Consider the following 20,174-nt stretch of genomic DNA (forward strand, 5'->3'; position numbering starts at 1 on the left):
GAGAGGCAGGCAGAGAGAGGGAGAGAGAGAGAGGGAAGCAGGCTCCCTGCTGAGCGGAGAGCCAGATGTGGGGCTCTATCCCAGGACCCTGAGATCATGACCTGAGCCGAAGGCAAAGGCTTAACCCACTGAGCCACCCAGGCACCCTTTAAATAGGTTTTTAATAATTTTATTAAAATAGCAGTTGGAAGTTAGGTAATTGCATATCCACCTGGGGCTACATATATACATTTCAAGAACATGTCTGGAGATCCTTTTCAAAAAGTCAGAGCCAAAGTTCAATGAAAATATTTACAAATTAATATGAATATCTACCCATAGCAATGCTTAGATTATGGAAACTTTTGAGAGCAGCTTTCTAGTAGTTAAAAAATACACCAGTTAAGGAGAAATGATTCCATCAGGACAGAAGCACTAGCCCATAAAAGTGGAAAATTCAGGCTAGTCAAAAAAGCATCCATTTATTGATAAACTGCAAAGATGTGTAGGTAATATGGAAAATCATTCAAAATAACAAAACTAACCATGTTACTTGAAGGATATAAACATGATTTTTAGTTTTTCCTTTAGGACAACTTTACCCTAATCAAAAGCTCCTCTTTTTAGGGACCATGGACTTGTTTTCACTTTCAGACCCCCACTTTCTTAATCTAGAGAGGTTCCCATATAGGAGTAAAGGGTTTCCCATATTAAATACCTGCCATGTTCACAGGGGGAGATTTTTGTATCTTTCTGAGATTGGCAGTCTTGCTCTTTCTGGGTAATTCACTCTGGGGGCAAATTCAGTTTCCTAATCCATGGAATCAATTCAGTATCAAAATAAAAAGTACAGGGTCTCAGTGTTTCATTACAAAAAGGTGCCTTTGTTCAGTCTCAATAAGTGATTCTTAATGGGCATGGTAGTGGCTTCTGGGGCATTTAAGAAATTTGTAGTGATATTTTTGGTGGTCAGGATGGTTGGTAAGAACTATTGGCATTTAGAAGAAGGCCAGGGAAGCTGGAAATCCTGCAATTTGCAAGGCAGTAGAGCACAATGAATTGTCTTGCACCCCACACATTTTCCTTCCTCCCTCTTTCCCTCCCTCCTTCCTTCCCTTTCTTTGTTTTAAAGATTTTATTTATTTATTTGAGAGAGCGAGCTGGGGGTGGGGAGGCAGAGGGAGGGGGAGAAGCAAGCAGACTCGCCCCACTGAACAGGGAACCCCACATGGGGCTCAATGCCAGGACACTGGGATCATGACCTAAGCCAAAGGCAGATGTTTAACCGACTGAGACACCCAGGTGCCCCCCACATCGTTTGCAAACATTCCACCAGCTATTCATGTAGTTGAAAGCTCTGTTTATGATTATATGGGATTAGAATTTAGATGTGTTTAACAAATACTCTCAAAGTACTTTTGGCATCATTTGAACATACACAGAATTTTCTAGGAATCCGACTACCATGTAAACGGAAGGGATTTTGTACTTTATGTTGTTCAAAATATTAATAAGCAAGAGTGGTTTATATAATTACCAAGAATGGTTTACCCTATGAAAAAAATCTCATCACTGATGGTATCACTGCCCATGAAAGTTGAGTCACCAATAAGCACATCCGCATCAGCCTGCATTTGTAGCTGTTGAATCTGTGGTGATTTTATGTACAGGACTAAGTAACTGACTACTATTGTTATGCCTTCTTATGTAGAGTTTCTAGAGCACTTAAAATGTTGATATGCATATTATTTTTATTGAGTTACTTTTCTTTTATTCCTTCTATGTGTTAACTAGAGCATTATAATAATTTAGCTATCTTCTAAGTAGGTGGATCATGTTATCTTTAGAATTAATTTCAAGATAATAAAAGCACTATGTAATATTTGTTTTAATGGGAGGTACTTAGATGATCAGTGTCATCTTAAATCAAAATGAATAGTTAATTCTTTTTAAAATTATATTATAGATTAATTTTCCCTATAATCTGAACCCCACTCTATCTCTTTTAGCCTATACAGAGCAGAGAACGCCTTTTATTTCTCTTAATGTTTCTTCCATACATATTGTTTGTCAATGATGTTATTCACTGCGAAATAACCAAAAGGCAGGGACAGGAGATCCTCCATAAAATACTACATTGAATATTTATCCTTTATCTATACCTGTTTAAAAAAAATGAACTGTAGCAAATTTCAAAGTGGTAAAGATAGCACAAATGGTCAAAGGGATCAGAAACTTAAAGTATGAAGTATGAAACTGTATATCATATGAGAAAGATCAAATTGCTAAAATGTGTCATTTGTTTTCCCCAAAGACTATATATTTTTAAAAAGTGTCTTGTAATGGAACTGAGAAAGAGGGAGGCTACATTTATATAATAGCATTTAGAAATTAAAGAAAAAATGGTTGGAAATAGCACTGAGAGTGGAATGCTTAAAGAATAGGATAAGAGAGAAGAAAACATTGCTGTATCTTCTGTCTTGTCTATTCCCTTTACTTCTCCCTGTGATGACTTCAATCCAAGTGTTTCTTACAAGTCTGCTTTGTCCACACTCCTCTTCACTTGATCTTAGTGCTTACATTTTTTTGGGCAAAAACTATGCCAAAATATGCTAGTAAGTTAGCAGCCAAAATCCTGATGTTTACTTTGGCAGATGTAGACTAGTCTGAAGCTGTACCTCATTTTATGCTGTAGATGTCTTAAAAACTTATATGTAAATAGAATTTCTGTAAATAGAATTTCTTTAAAGTAAGAAGTGGGTTATTTACCCCTTCAACGAATCTTTTAATAAAGTGAAGAAATGTCTGGGAAAGCAAATAATCATCCTTCAAGTGATATTACACACACACACACACTGCAGACACAGACACTACACACACACATACAATTTGCCAGAGATGAGGTTTACCAGTATAATAATGGACAGTCTAAGTTCTCACCAAAGAGATGATTTAGAAGAATTTCTTGGTCAGCTATTTGCTATTCTAATTATTGCTTGTCGCCTTATTTTACATGGTCCTAGACCAAAAGGTCATGGAATAATTTCAACAATCTATGCATAATTTACATTTTACAGTCTGATTTAGAATAGGGAATGTAACTGTTGACAGAGTCACTATTGAATACAAAACATAATTTTTATGTCTTTGTTTTGGGGCATGGGAAACTAGCATGTGTCCCTATTCTCTCAATGACAATCTCCAATTCCCTCCCTCACACACAAAAAGTTTTCCTTTTTAAAGCAATGGGTAATGAAACAATTTTGTTTCCTAAGATAAAGGGGGAGAGGAAAAAAACCTAGAAAGATATGAAACATTAATATTAACAAGATAACATGTCTATGATATCTTCAAAATGACAAGGTTTGATTTTAAAAATTGATCTTTAACAAGAAAAAGGAATATGGGCAATTAGGAAGTAATGAAGACCCTGTCAATATAGCTATGTTGATAATAACAGGTAAGGGAATTCTTGAGAAAATCTAATTTATAAAAATCAAGAGGTCTGTAATATGCATTATTGAGTCCCACTGGGATTAACTAATGAACTTATGAGCTCACCAGCAGTTATTTTTAGAGAGTTATAAAGAATTAGAGAAATATCAGAGCACTGAAAAATAATGTGCCTTCTAAAAAGAAATAAAATGTAACTACTAAAATTCATTTTAAAATGAATTCTAGAGCTTCTAAGGAGAACATCATTAACCACCCCTCCCCCCCCAAAACTTACCAAATTTGGACAGAGAAGGGTTCCTAATGGAGACTCTCCCAAGTTAGAAACCATAAGTGTGAGACTCAGCCACTGCTGGGGGGTGGTAAATGGAGTGGGGTGGACTGTTCATTGTGACTGTGTGAGGGAAAGGCAGAGTAGCATTGTCTTGTTAAATTGTGTAAGAAATAGGCAAATCTCTTTCCATTGTATGGAAAATGCAATACTGGTTAAAGCTGAAATTGTTGAGGCCTGAAGGCAAGTTGTCAAGCTTAACCAGAAATAAGAGACAGGCTGAAACAAAGACAGAAACTCAGTGGTAGAAACTTTTGAGTCACTTGCAGCTTCTGGGCATCCTGTCCTTTCCTTCAGCTTCTTTTCTAGATCTCTCATCTTCGGAAGATGAGCTGGAGGTGGGGTGGAGGGTGAAGTGGGGGGTGGGTATGGCACAGGGCATCTTAAGACCCAGGAAACAATTCTGGGCAGCCGACTTACTCTTAGGCAGAGCAGACAGCCTCCAGTAGCTGTGGTTCTCTGGCATTAAACCTAGAAGACCTCTATTTCTTTTCTTTTCTTTTTTTTTTTTTTTAAGACCTCTATTTCTAATCAACTGCCTAACCAATAAAAAAGGGATAAATATATTTTTATTGCTTCAATTGCCTATCAAACCCAGATAGCTGGTGTAGAAGTGCTTTCTTTGGTTTTAATTCTTGTCCCATGTACTACTCCTACTGTTGCCATAAGGCCTGACCTCCAGGGATACTGTTTCCCTTTAAAATTTGAGCCTAGGTGTGGCAAATGCTCCCTTTTACCAGTTTCCCTTTGTCATTTTTCCAAAGTAACTTTACTAAGGGATTGTAAGAGAATAGAGCCCTGAACAAAGGAATGCACAGAACCAAAAATATAGTTATTTCTGTTAAGTACAGGTTCCTAATTCTATTATTCCTAACATAATCATCAGCGAAGAGCTTTACTGGACTCCTTCCTTTCTTCTTTTCTTTCTTTCTTTCTCTCTTTATCTATCTATTTTCTGGACTCCATTTTATTTTATTTTTTAAAAGGTTTTATTTATATATTTGGCAGACAGAGATCAGAAGCAGGCAAAGAGGCAGGCAGAGAGAGAGGAAGGGAAGCAGGCCCCCCGTAGAGCAGAGAGCCCAATGCGGGGCTTGGGGCTCAATCCCAGGACCCTGAGATTATGACCTGAGTGGAAGGCAGAGGCTTTAACCCACTGAGCCACCCAGGCGCCCCTGGACTCCATTTTAAAACAATGCTCTGCCGAACAGGGCTGGTACCACCTGATAGGTATCTTGTCAGGCTTCCCTTTCTCCTGGCTTTTCTGTCTGTTACTAGAAGAAACCTATGACTTACAGCTGCTAGTTTCACTCTGCAGGTATCAGGGAAAGGGAGGAGCTAGGGAGAGTGGAGGAAGTGAGGGAGAAAGGGAATGAACTACAAAATACTTCCCTTATTTCAAAGTCAAACCAAACCAAACCAAACCAAACCAAACCATTTACTAGTCGAAATATTCTAATCTTTTGTGGTCCTCCTCTCTCAATCGTGGAGTCTACTCTAAATAATATATATTTTTAAAGATTTTATTTATTTATTTATTTGGCAGACAGAGATCACAAGTAGGCAGAGAGAGAAAGAGAGAGAGAGAGAGAAAGAGAGAGAGAGAAAGGAGGAAGTAGGCTCTCTGCTAAGCAGAGAGCCCGATGCGGGGCTCGATCCCAGGACCCTGGGATCATGACCTGAGCTGAAGGCAGAGGCTTTAACCCGCTGAGCCCACCCAGGTGTCCCTAAATAATATATTTTGTGGACAGATAGTTTTTCCAGAGATTCTGTGACTGATTATACATTCGTACATGTATTTATTGTATGTGAGGGACTATTTCTTGGGGCTGAGGATGCAGTGGTGGATATGATTTCGAAATGCCCCACTCTTACAGAATTTATGTTAGTGCAGATGGCAGACAATAAACAAGTAAACCAGCGAACATGACCATTTCTGAAAGTCAGAACACTGTGCAGAAAACACTACAAGGGGATGTGAAGAGAAAGAGGAAGGCATATGAGGTGGGATGAGGGGAGATGGTCATCAATTTAGACGAGGTGAAGACTTCTGACTTGAGACCTGAAAGGCAAGGCAGACAAAGGTCTGGGGGCAGAGTGCAGCGGCCAAGAGAGTTCTGGAGGAGCGGAAGCAGGAGCAGGGGTTCTGAGGAGGAAAGGGCTTCTCACAGTTGAGGAACTGAAACACTAGAGTGCTGGAGCACTGTGGGTCAGGGGGAAGTGGCAGAAGACGATTCAGAGGTGGGCAGCCCCCAACCCATAGGAGGTATCGAAGGCCATAGTGAAAGGTTTGGATTTTATTCCAAGTGCAGTGAAGGGGCTGTTTGCAGAGTTTTGAGCAGAGGAGAATGAAATCTGACTTGTGTTATAAAAAGGAATACAGGGTGGTAAGTGAATGGTGAATGGATTATGGGGAGTTAGAATGAAGGACTACATTCATCCTGATTGCATTTATTGACTCCACCCACCTCTAGAGCATTCTCTGGGGCACACTCTTCTACACACTTCCGAGTATAAAATCCCCTTACTGCTAGTTCACATAAATAAATTAATGATATAGTAATAGTAATATGCAGTAAGAGTTGAAAGAGACTAATAAAATAATATTTCCCAAGAACTGAATACAAAACGGAGTTGAACTACAAAAAGCAAATCTCTAACAAAATTGTTCCCTAACAGTTTTGCCCTTGTGATTTATGCTGATACCTCTGCTTTCTCAGCCCTTAGAAGCACTGTTGTGTGTGGTGGGAAGGTACTGGGAGGGAGAATATGCTGTCACAGCATTGCATTTCTGCAAGTAGTCCAGAGGAAACTGCTGGGCTTACTCTCCACTGAGTTCTTCATTTCTATGAATGGACACAACATTCTCTTAACTACTCCAGCTCAAAGCCTCTCAGCCATCTTTCATTTTTCCTCCTCCCTTGTTTGTGATCTTCTGATCAGTTACCAAATCTTGGCAGCAAAGTTTTTCCAATCTCCTCTCCCTCTCCAATCCCTCTGTTATCACTCTAGATTTAATGACCCATCATTTAGGTTTTTGAAACTTTCTCCTAACTCATTTCATTGCCTTCAACCTCTCCTTTATTTTGTACCTGACTTGCTACCAGATGAAAAACTCTAAAGTATCATTTGTGTCATATGCCTCTTTCTCTGTTCAAAAATATCCAACAGCTCTCCATAACCTATTAAATCAAGTAGAAATTCCTTAAAGTTTTCTATTATCTGGCTCCAGGCTTCTTTTCTCAGTTTATTTCTCAATTCTTCTATAAGTATCCCCTATCCTCCCAGGCCCTGCTCAATTGACATTTTTCAAAACTTTTCAGAATCTCACGGACTGGACATCTGTGATTCTGAAGTTCAGCCAGAGAAGAAATTATCATTGTAAAGTTCTGAAGAGGCTGCGGTCAAACTTTACTCATTTTTAATGCAGATTGATAAATATACCTCATGTTGAAGTATACGTAGCTTTTGGAGTTAAGAAAGAAATTCCTCTAAAATTGGAATATAATGACAGTTGGACACTTTATAACTAAAAGCTGAAGGAAGTTACAATGTTTTTCTTGCTCTCTTCAAAAAACTGATGAGGTGATGATCCACAGTCCATTAGCGACTAGTTGATAAGCACTGACAAATACTCAAGAATCTTCCAGATCTCTTTAGCTAAAATGTTGTGCTTATCTAGTAAATACAATTTGCTAGCATCAAAAAGGGGTTTAGATAAGTGTCAGAACTGAGAACTCTTAGAAAATTTTAACTGTAATTATTCGAGAGCTTGTATTCCCAAGATGTAGTTGGCTTGATCTAAATTCAGATGCAGATAGAAACATACCAAATATAAAAGTAAAGACGTGGAAAGGACTCTGGATAAAATTTTATCCAACAGTTTCATTTCACAGGTAAGAAATCTAAAGTTAAGAGAGGTTGTAACAGGCCAAAGGCACACAGACATTTTGCACAATTATAGTCAATATTTACAAATTAATAGGACACTGAAATATTAAAATATTTCAGATGATGTATGTCTGATTGCTTTAAGATCCAGTTCAATATTTATTCCTCTAATAAGCTGTCTTTGGTTAGCTTTACCCCATAGCAGCTACCCTTTATGTTTTGGTATTTTGTATATAGTGTATACTGTATTGTCATCTACCTGTTTTGCTTAACTAGTTATTTCATGTATGAAAAATACCTTGCTTTATCTCCATATCCTTTGGTGGTGGGGGGTAATGCTTCAAAACATTTTATCCCAGAAATCATGGTTGAGGATTAACAGATGTTTGTTATATAAACAACTGCCTGAAACAGAATTCACCAGAAAACTGATGCTTATTAAATGCTATTAAAATATAATAAAGTGGGCGCCTGGGTGGCTCAGTGGGTTGGGCCGCTGCCTTCGGCTCAGGTCATGATCTCAGGGTCCTGGGATCGAGCCCCGCATCGGGCTCTCTGCTCGGCAGGGAGCCTGCTTCCTCCTCTCTCTCTGCCTGCCTCTCTGCCTGCTTGTGATCTCTCTCTGTCAAATAAATAAATAAAAAATCTTAAAAAAAATATAATAAAGCATAAAATCATAAGCCTTTTCTGTGGTTTTTGCACTATCTTAACAATAATTCCCACTTTGAAATTAGAGAAAATGAGTCATACAGAAGATCAGGGCAGTAAAAACTTGTGAATTTGGAAAGCAAAGTGCTACTGGTATTCAGAATACATAGATAAACTACTATATGAACTTTTGTAACCACGCCATCCTTTGTATTGTTTTGTGAGTCTTTCAAAAGCAGATACGTTTGTTTTGCAGCCAACAGAAGGAGGAAGAAAGCAGAGAGGAAGGAGGACATAGTAAAGTAATCATTATAGATTGCCCAAGTCACTTAAAATATTTGGAATTATACTAAAGCGTATAGGCCAATTTGGGGAGAACTAATATATTTACAATACTGAGCCTTCCAATCAATGACCATTATATATTTTGCCACTTATTTAGATCATTCTTAATGCTTCTTAATGAGGTTTTATCATTTTCTTCATAGAGAATTTGAACTTCATTTTTAGATTAATTAAACTATTAAGTATGCTTTTATTTTATTTTTTTTAAAAGATTTTATTTATTTATTTGACAGACAGAGATTACAAGTAGGCAGAGAGGCAGTCAGAGAGAGGAGGAAGCAGGCTCCCTGATGAGCAGAGAGCCCAATGCGGGGCTCGATCCCAGGACCCTGGGATCATGACCTGAGCTGAAGGCAGAGGCTTTAACCCACTGAGCTACCCAGGCGTCCCTAAGTATGCTTTTAATTTTGAGATAATTAGATTCATAAACACTTGTAAGAAATAACAGATTCATTCAGTGCCCCTTTTATACTTTTTCTCAATAGTAGTATTTTATAAAACCATATTATAATATGAGAGTGGTCTAGTTAAGATACAGAACATTTCCATCATCATGAATATAACTCATGTACCCTTTTACAGCCCCGGTCACTTCTCTGTCGGCCCCTCCCTCACTAATCTGTTCTCCATTTCTGTAATTTTGTCACTTCAAGGAAGTTATATACATGGAATTATACAGTATATAATATTTTGGGATTGGCTTTTTCACTCATCTTAGTTCTTTGGAGATTTAGCCAGATTGTTTTGTATCAAGAACTTGTTCCTTTTTATAGTGCTGAGTAGTATTCCATGGTATGGATGTACTACAGTTTGTTTAACTATTCTGGGTTGTTTCCAGTTTTGGGGTTATTATGAATAAAGCTGCTATAAACATTCATGGACAAATTTTTATGTGCAATAATCTTCATTTTTCTGGGATAAATGCTCAAGAGTGCACATGCCGGCTATATATTAGTTACATGTTTAGTTTTTAAAGAAACTGCCCCACTATTTTCCAGAGTCATTGTACCACCAGATGGTCAACCATGTCAATGTAACCGAGTTCCAGGAAACATGGACACCAAGGCTTAGGTGAGCTTCCCTGATTTGCAATACTCTGTGTGTCTTCTCACACACTGTTGCTAAAAGAAGACAGCACTGTTTGTGACTTGACTTGAAGAGGCCCACTGGGAACTCATCCTTGGAACTTTCCTACACTGTGCCTTACATGTCTCTTCCTCATCTGATTTTAATATGTACCCTTCTGCTATACTAGACTGTCACTGTGAGTAGAACAGCTTTCAGTGAGTTCTGTATTTCTGGCAAATGATCAAACCTGAAGATAGTCTTAGGGACACCAAGTTGCAACTGGTATCAGAAGTGACAGTGGTCTTGGGGATTCTAGAAGTTTATATCTACAAAAAAATCTTGCTGGGATTTTGACAGAAATTATGTTAAACCTGTACATCAATCTGGAGAGAAATAACATCTTTACTATGCTGAGTGACTGAATCTTCAAACATGATATATTTCTTAGCTTTACTTTTTAGTACTGCATATTTGGCGATACTACTATAAATAGACCTTTAAATACTTGTTGTTGGCATATAGAAATACAATAGACTTTTGTATAATGATTTTGTATCTAGCAACCTTGCTAAGTTATACATTTCATCCAAAAGATTTATCTACAGATTTTGAATATTCTATACAAATGATCATATCATATGTGAAAAACTTCATTTCTTTTCTTATTCTTATAGCTTTTATTTCCTCCAGTTATAAATTAAGGAAAACTTTTAAAATAGCCTCAAATGTATTTATACCACTAACTACTGAGATGAGTAAAATATCACATAAGGCAAATTATTATAAATAATATAAAGCTGGCACGAAATGACCACATTTTCTATTTTCATTGATTTCTTGATGTTAGACTTAAAAAAGACCTAGCTCTGTCAGGTCATGTCATCTAGTTACTGACTGTTGGTCATGAAAGCTTTCTCTTACCTTAAAACAGGCACTGACAGTTTCTAGAGTGTCACTTATGTTCCTAACAATGTGATTTCTTTTCATCCTAGTTAGTAATGTAGAAATAGACTATGTTTGTTACCTTCAACAACCTCCAAGTCTAGAGTTGCCCTCACGCTGTCTGGTAATACCTTAATTTCCTTACTAGTTCTCTTCCCCAAAGATTTCCTCTCTGGGTATCTAAGGGAAAAAAATCCCAGGATGCAACTGCCTTGTACATGGGAGGAATCTTTAGAGGATCCTGAACTTATTGACACAACAGGATTAATACATAAAGAATGACATCTTCCATTAAGATAAAGATACATCGATTTTAGTTAAATATAGATATTCACAAATAAATAAACATAGTAAATTCCTACTATGGACTAGTTTAGAAAATTACATGGAAACATATTAGACAGGACTGATTACTAAATACCACATAATGTTTCAGATAATCAGGATAGGGAAAATTCATGATCACTTAAAATAAGTTCCACTAGGGACTGATTTATAATAAAGATTGAACAGAACAAGATATGGCTTAATAATTACTAGAAAGAGTTATGAAAATTATTTATAATTGTAATCCTTACTGCACTTATACTGAACTTTATCCTAAAAACACTTAAAACTCTAATTGGGCTTTCCATATAGATTTTTGTGCAACTGTCCAGAAGACTTTGAAGCTGAAATCTTCCATTATTGCTCATGGAGCTTCTTCTCAGGAATTAAGTTTACTTCTGGGTTTGTAAAAACTTTCTCTTTTGTTTTGTTTTGTTTTCTTTTCTCTCCCCTCTTTCTTTCCTTCTTTTCTTTTCTTTTCTTTCTTTCTTTCTTTCTTTCTTTCTTTCTTTCAGAGAGAGAGAAAGAGAGAGAGAGAGAGGAGGTGGAAAGGGACAGAGAGAATCTTAGCAGGCTCCATGCCCAGTGAAGCAGGACCCTGAGATCATGATCTGAGCCGAAATCAAGAGTAGGATACTTGACTGAATGAGGCACCTAGGAGCCCCTAGGTTTGTAGATACTTTTTTTTTTTTTTGGTTTGTAGATACTTTTAATTGAGGTGTGAGATGCTGTAATGGATGGAGAATATATTTTACATGTGTTACAGAATTTGACAAGTACATATTATTCCCACTTCTTTGTTTTGTATATTGGCTCTAAGTAACATTATAAATTTAATTATAATTTAATTATAAATATAATTGAAAGTCCTTTCCCCTCAATATTTACTTTTTTTTTTTTTAAGATTTTATTTATTTATTTGACAGAGAAACACAGCAAGAGAGCGAACACAAGCAGGGTGAGTGGGAGAGGGAGAAGCAGGCTTCCCACTGAGCTGCGAACCTGATGCGGGGCTCGATCCCAGGATTCTGGGATCATGACCTGAGCTGAAGGCAGATGCTTAACTGTCTGAGCCACCCAGACTCCCCCCACCCCGCAATATTTACTTATTTAAATATTTTATTTATTTATTTTATATATAGAGTCTGAGCTGGGGGAGGGGCAGAGAGAGCAGAAGAGAGAGAATCCTAAGCAGACTCCACAGTGAGTAGGGTTCAAAACTAGGATCCTGAGATCATGTCCTGAGCCAAAATCAAGAGTTGGGAGCTTAACTGACTGAGTCACCGAGGCTCCCCATCCCCCAAGTATTTTTTTTTTTTTAAAGAGAGTATGGGAATGTGCAAGAGATGTTTTTGTTTTTTAACATTTATTTATTTGACAGAGATCACAAGTAGGCAGAGAGGCAGGCAGAGAGAGGAAGGGAAGTAGGCTCCCTGCCGAGCAGAGAGCCCGATGCGGGGCTCGATCCCAGGACCCTGGGACCACGACCTGAGCCGAAGGCAGAGGCTTTAACCCACTGAGCCACCCAGGAACCCCTCCCCCAAGTATTTTTAAATCAGGGTGAGAATTATTACTTGGATCTTGTTAAAGTAGCAATGGATAGGCATTACTTCCCAAAGAATATCAAATCTATCCTTTGGGTATCATTGATAGGTGGAGAGAATCTATTATTTTATTTCTATTCCACAGACAAAATTTAAAAAGTCATATTGATGAAAAAGCCCGTGGATCCACTTGCAAGGTTAATAAAGGTGGAGGATTAATCCACACAGTAAAAAAGAAAGATGCTGATTATTGAAAATAAGATGTCTTTAGTTAGATTTCAAAGCTTCTGGGTCAATAATTTATATCCATTAGTAGAAAAATGAAGACAGGAAAACTTCCCTTTTTAAAAGAAGTTGCAAATGAAGGAAAACCTACATTATCAAGACAAAAGTGTGTTAGGAGCCCCATTAATAAAGAACACTATAACCCATATACTAGAAAAATACATTTATAAATTATGAAGAGAGGTTAAAAGTTATATGCCTTTACAGTGATTTAATAGTGAAAAATTCTAATAATGTCATTATGTAAGAAAATAGTAGCAGAGTTACTTTTGCTTGTCTAATAGTTACTTATCCATATCTATTATTGAAAAAAGCGTCTGACATGACTTGTATATGTAGGTTATAGCAGAAGAGAAGAAAAAGGAGTGAAGAGTAAAAGGAGTTAGAAAAACAGGATAAAGGCAGGGAGAAGGTGATATGAATACACGAGGCCGACTAGTACAAAGACGTGTACAACTGATGGAGGATGACCAAAATTTGACTGAGCTTCCTATTACAGTACAAAGAAGGTTATACAGCAGATGACGATGCACTGTACCTAGGTGGTAAAAGCAAACCAGGTATGAACAGCTGTTTTTACACTTATGTCCTTAGTGCAAGATTTATGCTACAACACTATGGAGCAACTTGGGAGAAATCACCCAGAGGACATGCAAATAATGTGTTTCAGGTGACCTGGTAGTTTGTAATAGTCTGGCTTGTTCAAGAGAAAAATTAATCCCATCTAAAGGAATGGATGGACTGTATCTCCTTTATACAACTCCATTATTTTTTTGATAATTGTATTATCTATATTTTTGCCCAGTAAGATTTGAGCAACAGAAAGTCTGAGGTTGTTACCTTCAACCTCCAAGTCTCGAGTTGCCCTCACGCTGTCTGGTAATACTTTAATTTCCTTACTAGAACTTGGACGACATTAAGTTTGCTATTTTGGGGTCATCAATATGCTTTTATATCTACCCCAGAGGTTATGAAGTCCAACTAGGTTAGGTGCTCGAACAGATATTTCCTCTATAAGAAATAGGGGTTAAGAGAGTGCCTGTGGGGAGAAAAGGCCAAGATTTGCTCAAAAACAAAAACAAAAACAAAAAAACCTCACTTCATTTTAACCAATGAATAAGTAAATATAAAGGTCCTATATGGGAGAGCACGTCTGTAAAACTTTCAGCTTAGGTATTACTGTAGCTACATATCATTACTAATAAATAACCCATAGAGGGGTGCCCTGGCTGGCTCAGTCAGTGGAACATGGAACTCTTGGTCTCAGGGTCATGAGTTCAAGCCCCATGCTGGGCCTAGTACTTAAAAAAAAAAATAGCCCACAGAATGTGGAGGATTTTAAAAATTCATTTTTAAGCTAGGAGGTTTAAAGTTGTAGCATGATTGTAATATGTATTCCTAGTAACTATTATCACCATTAAGAAACAAAAGTTAAGGAGTGCCTGGGTGGCACAGTCAGTTAAGCATCTGACTCTTAGTTTTGGCTCAGGTCATGATCTCCCGGTTGTGGAATCGAGACCTACCTCCGTCTCTGAGCTCAGCACGGAGCCTGTTTCAGATTCTCTCTCCCTCTCTCTTGTGCGCTCGCTTGCTTTCTCTCTCTCTCCCTCGCTCAAATACATAAATAAATTTTTTAAAAAAAGTAAAAATTAAAATTAACTATTTCCTGTGTTCCTGGCACCGGACTAAGCACCTTATCACACTAGTTCATGTAAACCTGGGAATAATTTTTGCAAAGCAGATGGTGCTGCCCTTGTTGTGCTGGTGAAAAACTGCAGTCTGAAGAGGTTCGGGTGCTTGTGAAAGGTCACAGTGCCAGCAAATAAGAACATAAGCTCTACGAAGGCAGGGACTTCATTTTGTTCACCCTTTATTCCTATTGCCTAGGGCCATGCCTGACACCTAAAAGCCTCTGCATAAATATCCATTGAAAGAGTGGAGTCCAAATGCCAGACTATTAAGGTCTACAACACAGGGTTACTAGGGTATAAGCCAATACCTGGTTCCAGTTTAAGGCAGCTGATCCCTTACTTTATTCTTAAAGTAATGAGCCCTACTGCATTACTTCTTGTTTCAGTAGGTTAAGTGGGAAAAGGAGAGTATTGCTGGTATGCCAATGCAGACTGTAAGAAGACATTTTGGTTCAAGATTCTTTTTTCCATTTTTATACTCTTTTCCTGAGCTGGTAAGCTCAACTAGGTCAAAGAATGGGTTTGAATGCTAAATGATTCACCTAGTTTTATAGGATAAATATTCTCTACATATCACAGTACAGACTAGATCCTGGAAAGGGTTCAGGAACGTTCACAATTACCCTCTGTTGACCAGAGGGGGATAAGACTAGAATATGTGGAAGCTTCAGCAAGAGAATAGCCCAAACTGGAAGCACCTTCTTACCAGTGGGTAACCAGTATACCACAGGCAAAAAAGAATGCAAACATTTAATGCATTTTCCTATTTAATTTCCATCAACACGCTTCTCCTTTCCTCATTACCTCATGAACTTAATCTTTTAAAGCCAGATGATAACTTGCTGTAAGACCCAGTTTTCTTTTTCTTTTTAAAGATTTTATTTATTTATTTGAGTGGGTGGGGGAGTGGGAGAGGGAGAAGCAGACTTCCTGCTGAGCAGGGAGCCTGATTCCGGGCTCAATTCCAGGACCTTGGGATCATGACCTGAGCCGAGGCAGACGCTTAACGACTGAGCCGCCCAGGCACCATAGGCCCAGTTTTCCTGGTTAGATTTTTAAAGGTGGGTGTTATACAGAGAAGTTAACATAGGAGCCATGTCACCAAATAAAATGATGACCCATGCCACAGTGATATGCTATGGAAACAGCTAATTCAGTAGAGAAATAACTACTAATGTCATAGGTTAGCCCAGTATGTTAAAAAAATCTGTGTATCTGTTCTTTCCTTATATCTGTATTATCTTTTTTGCTAAAAAAGCACCTTGAATGTGTCTTGACTGAGGGAAGATGAGCATTTGCTCTCAGATGACTATGGATAGCAATCTTTCATAAACCATAAATGCAAACCTATTGGAGAAAAAGCCTCAAGGTCAGTGCTTCTAACTTTAGACAGCCAATCAATGGGTCATTTCCTAAACATGAGGTTTTCGTGCAACCACTCCAGAGCAGTATTTTTAACAAGAATAATTTTTTTTTCCCTACATAGTGCAATAAGCTTGTTGTAGACTTACAAGATTTTCAGAATGTTGTAAAAGAAATCCTGTAACAGAAAGCAACATTTTCACTTTTATATAACTCACATCTCTTCCTCACATGAAAGAGCAGCCAAAAGGGTGAAGGGCGGTATGGCCTCAGTGAAATATGCTGAATTGTAAAAATTTAGATTCTCATCTTGAAAGGTGAAATAGTGAAAATGTTAAGAATCTGGGATGATACAATCCACATGATACTGACATAGAGTATCTACAATTATTAGAGAACATTTTTTGAAATTTTGGGATTGATTTTTGCTTCAATTTTAAACTTGTATTTTACATCGGCAGTTCAAAACACTGTATTGAGTTTATAACTGATAATACTTTGTGCTTTATTTCAGATTTACACTGGACCTAAATAGAACAGTTCAAGTTTTATGACCACAGAGAAATACCCAACTTATTCAGAAAAGTATCTTACAAATTAAAGTTATAAAGAAAGCAGTTCTAGAAAAAAGAACTTCATTAAAAGTGAGTGTTAATATTCATAATTCTGGACTTAAAAAATTCTTCTTAAAAAGAGTATTATATACTTAAAAATTACCAAATCATAAAAAAATACCAAATTATAAAATAAGACAAATAAGATGTATCATTACGAAGTACTGGTAACGCTTCACTTTGAAAAATTACCCTAATTGAAAAATCCAGGATACACCAGCTGTCCCTACACCTTAAAGAACTGGAGAATCAACAACAAATTAAACCAACTCCACACATAAGAAGGGAAATAATCAAGATTATAGAGCAAAGATCAATGAGGTAGAAACTAGAGATACAGTAGAATGTATCAATGAAACTAGAAGCTGGTTTTTTGAAAGAATCAATAAGATCGATAAACCATTGGCCACACTAATCCAAAAGAAAAGAGAGAAAGTTCAAATTAATAAAATTATGAATGAAAAGGGAGAGATCACAACTAACACCAAGGGAAGTAGAAACAATCATCAGAAGTTATTATCAACAGTTATATGCCAATAAGTTAAGCAACCTAGATGAAATGGATGCATTCCTGGAAAACTATAAACTCCCAAAATTGAAAAATTACCCTAAAAGTGACTGGACTAATCTTACAAGGCAAATTAAAACTTGGGGATTAAAACTATTTTAGATTTTCACAAGGGGAAAAAGTAATCTTCATATTTCTTAATCTATATAGTGACAGTCATTCTTGTATTATTCAGTAACCTATCAAAAAGAAAGAAAAAAATTCTTGCTTTTGAATGAAGTCTCTGATTAAACCATTTAAGTAGTGAAGTTTTAGGCCCCAGAGCAAGACTATACAAATTTAAAACCACTAGAAATGTTGACAGATGCTTAATTACAGTGTTACATATGGTAGAAAACATACACAATTTGAGTGGATATTTTTATGAACAATTATCTTTTAAAACAACTTTGGAAATAAAATTCATTTGTAACTATGTCGTTCTTAATAAAAATTGTTCTGTTCAGTCAGTATTTTTTCTCTATTTCTATGTTCCTAAGATCATCACTATTTTGCAAGTAAATTCAAACATGAAGATATTCTTTTGGTTAGCAGTTCAAGTTCCAAATTTTCTTTTATTAAAAATATCATAAAATTAAGTGATAAATTATATTTAGTGATATGATTCTGATGTTTTATTTTTTTTATTTTTTTTTTTAGATTTTATTTATTTATTTGACAGAGAGAAATCACAAGTAAGCAGAGAGGCAGGCAGAGAGAGAGGAGGAAGCAGGTTCCCTGCTGAGCAGAAAGCCCGATGTGGGGCTTGAACCCAGGACCTGGGATCATGACCTGAGCCGAAGGCAGCGGCTTAACCCACTGAGCCACCCAGGCGCCCCTGATTCTGATGTTTTAGATTGAGAAATGAAAAGCACTGATTTGAATGTATGCTAAGAAAATTAACCCAGAAGTATTAAATTTAAAAATAAACTTTGTTTTAAAAATAACTTCAGAGTCACAAAAAAGTCACAAAAATAATACGACTGACTCCTAAATACCTTTAACTCAGATTTCCATTTTTAAAAATATCTGTCATATTTGTTTTTATTATTTACTCTTCCACTTTGTATACATTCGTACACCTGCATATACACAAATATAATTTTTTTCTGAACTATTTGAGAATAGGTTGTTAATAACATGCCTTTTAGTATGTATTTCCTACCAATCATGAAATTCTCCTATGCAACTACAGTTATCACATTCAGATTTTACATTTATAGGATACTTTTTTACTCTACCATTTGTTTGCCAATTTTGCCAGTTGTCCATACGGCACTTTTACTCTCTAGTACAGAATCTGGTCCAGGATCACAGAATGAAAACTATGAAGGTTTAATAATTATTTCATTTTATTTCCATCCATTTTTACAGATGTTTAAAAAGACAGTTTCATTTGGTTTTAATTTGAAACTTCAGAATGACAACACTAATTCCATTACTAAGGTCTGATATTTTTAGTCAATTACCTGCATAAAAACATAAGAATATGATTAAAATATTCCTGCTTAAGGTTATATATCTACCAGTGAGTATCAAATATCCATTTGACTCCACTTTATAAAGAAGCTTGCAATTCAGAAAGAAGAAAATTCCTATTTCAAGGCATGCCTTCCCGGGATTTTCTTGTTAGCTTTTGGAAGGTTATCTGAATTAAAAATTAAAAAAATCAGTCAAGTATTTTACTAGCTAGGAAATCTAGTAAAATATTTATTTGATGGAGAGGAGACTGAAATCAGTGACTAAGTCAAGTTTCTAAAATGTTTGAGGCTTATAGTCAACTATGACAATTTTCTTTCATACCCATTAGAAAATATGGAATTAACTGCATATATTGTTGCTAATGGCCTAGAAATAGTTTACACAGCTGAACTGAGGGACTTAAAATTTAAGATCTATTTCTGGCTACTCTATCAATATGCATGAAATTCTAGGTAAGCCATTTAACTTTGATTTTCTGTATTCCTAAAAGCCTAGAAAAAGAAATATTTGCCATATAGATAGACTGCTAGGATTTCACACACTTAATCTAGTGAAATTGTAATATTAAATGTATCAAAGATTACAAAGAATCATAATAAATATTATAAAGATTTATGATAAATAAACCATTTGTCTAGGAGAGCAAAGAAAGGATTTTACTGCTTAACCAACGTTTGTTGTAGGAAAAAGTAAAAAACACAAATAAGTAAAAAGAAAAAAAAAAAACCCACGGAAATTACCAGCAATCCTACCAACCAGAAATAACAAACTGGAATATATTATTTCAGACATTTTTTTCTATATATAAGCATACATATTTGTTGGTTTATAAAATGTATTACTTAAAGAATATAAAAGTTGCCCATATTTCAATATAAATACATTAAGAAGTATCATACTGAGGGTTCTTGTTCTAGTAATCAGTTAACCATAACAATGATAAACTCTGGGCAAATTCTAAGATACAGCTATTTGATGGCACTGAAGACCAACCTAAAGCAAACAGAAACTGAAGGAGATTAAACCTTTCAAATAGTTGGGTAGCTCTTCACCCAAAAGAATTCTTCTTTTTTTTTTTTTTAAAGATTTTATTTATTTATTTGACAGAGAGAGATCACAAGCAGGCAGAGAGGCAGGCAGAGAGACAGGAGGAAGCAGGCTCCCCGCTGATCAGAGAGCCGGATGCGGGACTCGATCCCAGAACTCCGAGATCATGACCTGAGCGGAAGGCAGCGGCTTAACCCACTGAGCCACCCAGGCGCCCAAGAATTCTTTCTGTAAGGCAGAAGGTAGTCAATTATCATATGGTTTCACTTATTTGTGGAGCATAACAAACAACGTGGAGGACATGGGGAGATGGAGAGGAGAAGGGAGTTGAGGGAAATTGGAAGGGGAGGTGAACCATGAGAGACTATGGACTCTGAAAAATAACCTGAAGGTCTTGAAGGGGCGGGGGGTGGGAGGTTGGGGGAACAAGGTGGTGGGTATTAGGGAGGGCACATATTGCATGGAGCACTGGGTGTGGTGCAAAAACAATGAATACTGTTACGCTGAAAAGAAATTAAAAAAAAAAAAAAAAAAAAAAAAGAATCCAAGCAAAAGGCTGCAGTTATTGGCTTGAAGTGTCCAGAGATGGAGTTGGGGATACCAGAACAGCTAGAAACC

The 20,174-nt window shown here is 36.7% G+C and overlaps 1 protein-coding gene across 4 annotated transcripts in view; it reads right to left on the reverse strand.

Moving 5' to 3' along the window:
- Positions 1 to 20,174, reverse strand: part of FAM172A (family with sequence similarity 172 member A) — a 429,500-nt gene that overhangs the window by 6,171 nt on the left and 403,155 nt on the right. The window contains exon 11 of one of the 4 annotated variants that reach the window (XM_047731574.1): positions 3,709 to 3,826. The exons of the other annotated variants lie outside the window; for them this stretch is intronic. Coding sequence (XP_047587530.1) covers positions 3,753 to 3,826 — 74 coding nt within the window. The 3' untranslated portion in view covers positions 3,709 to 3,752. Of the gene's footprint in view, positions 1 to 3,708; positions 3,827 to 20,174 lie in introns of those variants that run through there. 4 annotated transcript variants of the gene reach the window in all.

This window comes from Lutra lutra, chromosome 5 (assembly GCF_902655055.1).
Source record: "Lutra lutra chromosome 5, mLutLut1.2, whole genome shotgun sequence".
Lineage (NCBI taxonomy): Eukaryota > Metazoa > Chordata > Mammalia > Carnivora > Mustelidae > Lutra > Lutra lutra.